Consider the following 2,612-nt stretch of genomic DNA (forward strand, 5'->3'; position numbering starts at 1 on the left):
GGATATCTGAGGGTTCACTGTAGTAGAATTTTAATGAATTTTCAAAAAGTCAGGCCATAATATTAAGAAGGAAATTTTTTCGGTGACCAGTTTATATTCATCTATAGATATGGATACTAGTATAGACTTAAGAAAAATAATTCAAAATATAGACCTCATCACAAATAACTCAGTGTTGTATCAAATTATATAATTCTCAAGTTATTTGCCAAGTGTTCGATAAATCAAAACAAGCCGATTAAAAAAATGAATTAACCAATCACAACTTCATTTCATCATATTTGAAATCTAATCAGCGCAATGGCAGGTCAAAACGGAATTCAACTCAATTAATATTTCAGGAAGAGACAAGCATATACACCAAAAACTATAATTGATTTTTAGAAAATGAAGTTTTAGATGTTCATTGGCGGTGATATTTTAGTTGATATTTCACACAGATTTCATTTCAAATTGAACTAGTTTCATTTACTTGTGAAGACATTATAGACCATAGAGTATAAAAAAAATTATCACATTTATGAACTGTACACAATTTTCATTCATCTTAAAAGCTTAAAATGATACAGGAACAACGCTTTTAAGATATGAAATAATTTATCAAAATTATTTAAAAGAAAATAACGAAGATCTTGAAGAAAATATTTTATTGATTTGTATTTGAATGTTTTTATATGAAAAATGAAAATAGTGTCAATAAATAAATAACAAATAGTTTAAATAACAACCCGTAGAATCCATGTAATGCCCTACAACGAATCACAACCATGTAATCAAAGCTTTACAAGTCCAACATAGTCACTATTTTGATATCGGTATATCTGGAGTCTGTTGAAAACTTCCACGTACAAAATAGTGCCATTGGACAAGTAGAATGCTTCTTGTACCTCCACTGGATTTATATAGTCAGTATTATGTCCAACTGGACATTTCCAGTCTTTCCTTAACAAATGCATTGTGCCCCGATTGGAATGCTCTGCCACTACTCGAATAAAGTATCCCTTCGAAGGAATACAAGTCGTCAAATTAGCAGACATTGTTATTCCAGTAAATATTTTGTATGCACCGGTTTCGTTGACTGTTATTGTTGTTATATATGGGCTCACGCCAGGGTCTTTCAAAGGCACTCGTCCTAAGTCAGCTAGAAAAGAAAAAAAAAATGAATGAACATGCATGAAATCAAATATTATTGCAGTCACTGTTTTATCTCATCATTACCAAAATATTTTTTTTCTAAATTGCTTACCTCCAATATGATTTTTGTGTACATTGTAAAACGCAGATTGGCGTGTTCTTTTATATTGATCCCCTCCATGATTATCTTCACTCATTTTCTGAACATCTCTTATCTGAAAATAGCAACATAATTTTAACATCACTACATGCATCATCATAATAGATTATATAATTTAACACACATTAAAACTTCCTGTATAATATATATTGAACCTACCTCTTTAATCAGTCTTTTCATTGAATCTTCTAGTTTTTTGCAACAAAGATCGGTCTTTCCAGCACGAATTTTGACCAAAACTTCTCTCCAAAGCAACTTTGAATGGAGCGCCTGACAAGGCATACACACGGCAGAACATGTAAGGATCTTGCATGGGTTTCCTTGGGATTTGATCTTTAGTGAAACTGGAGTACTGGGCGAATTGTCTTCTGATATGTCTGCATTTGAATTTAAAACCTTTTCTTTATTGCCAAAATGTGACAATAAGCACCAAACGATACCAGCAGCAAGAACCACATTCACCAGCACTGAAAGAGTAGTCAATGCTGTCCAACAGGGAGAACGTTTCTTCCTAACTCTAGTAGGTTCCTGCACCATGGCGATCTGATTTTCCAGTCGTCCAATATCATTACCAGCGGTCACTGTGTAGATGGGTTGTAAAGGAATTGGAGTATCAAAAGGATAATATGGAGGAATCCTATAGTTTCCTGATGCCATTTTGTTTTCTATGATATGCTGAATATGTCGATTTTTTGTGTTATAATGAACCACTAGAATATCTGTGCATATTTATATAGTGATATTGTGAAAACCTACGTATTTTTTTCCGTCTTTTCCCATTTGCAGAATTTAGAGAGCACACGAATTTCCTCTTCGCTAATAATAACTTCCACGTCAATTTTTCAGTGTAGATACTGTTACTTAAATAGATTCATTGACGATTCTGAAGTGTTTAGTTCCGACAAGTTTTTATTTTTCCGTTTTGATGGTATTTTTAGGACCTAGACCCTCTCGTTCATTGAGGAAAATCCATTCAATTTTTTAAATATTTCAATACGGCGAAAAATCGATATTTCTAATTAATTAAGAAAATTTAATTAACTACATGTATTCCAATGTATTTTTTCCAAAGATATTTTTTTAAGGATTGTGTCATAAATTCAAACTTCACATTCACTTGGATAAAAATAAATTAAAGTTATTGTACTTATAATCATGTTTGGAAGCAAAAAATTTAAATATATCATTTCCGGTTTTAATAAACTGAATAATTTTTTAAAAGAAGAAAGCAATTCAGGTTCACAAAGTAAATGAAAAACAATAAAGATATATCATTCATGTTTTGAATATAGCTTAATGATATATTTCTGCTTATTTT

The 2,612-nt window shown here is 31.2% G+C and overlaps 1 protein-coding gene across 1 annotated transcript; it reads right to left on the minus strand.

The window, feature by feature from the left end:
• Positions 1–673: 673 nt before the first annotated feature.
• Positions 674–2,085, minus strand: LOC134269284 (uncharacterized). The gene is made up of 3 exons (XM_062751483.1): positions 1,454–2,085; positions 1,247–1,349; positions 674–1,141 (listed from the first exon to the last, which is right to left on the minus strand). The coding sequence occupies exons 1-3, from the start codon at positions 1,949–1,951 to the stop codon at positions 774–776; spliced, it is 969 nt and encodes a 322-aa protein (XP_062607467.1). The 5' UTR covers positions 1,952–2,085; the 3' UTR covers positions 674–773.
• Positions 2,086–2,612: the final 527 nt, after the last annotated feature.

This window comes from Saccostrea cucullata, unplaced genomic scaffold, assembly GCF_032062105.1.
Source record: "Saccostrea cucullata isolate Sc308-1 unplaced genomic scaffold, CSIRO_AGI_Scuc_v1 ctg14232, whole genome shotgun sequence".
In the NCBI taxonomy this organism is placed as follows: domain Eukaryota; kingdom Metazoa; phylum Mollusca; class Bivalvia; order Ostreida; family Ostreidae; genus Saccostrea; species Saccostrea cuccullata.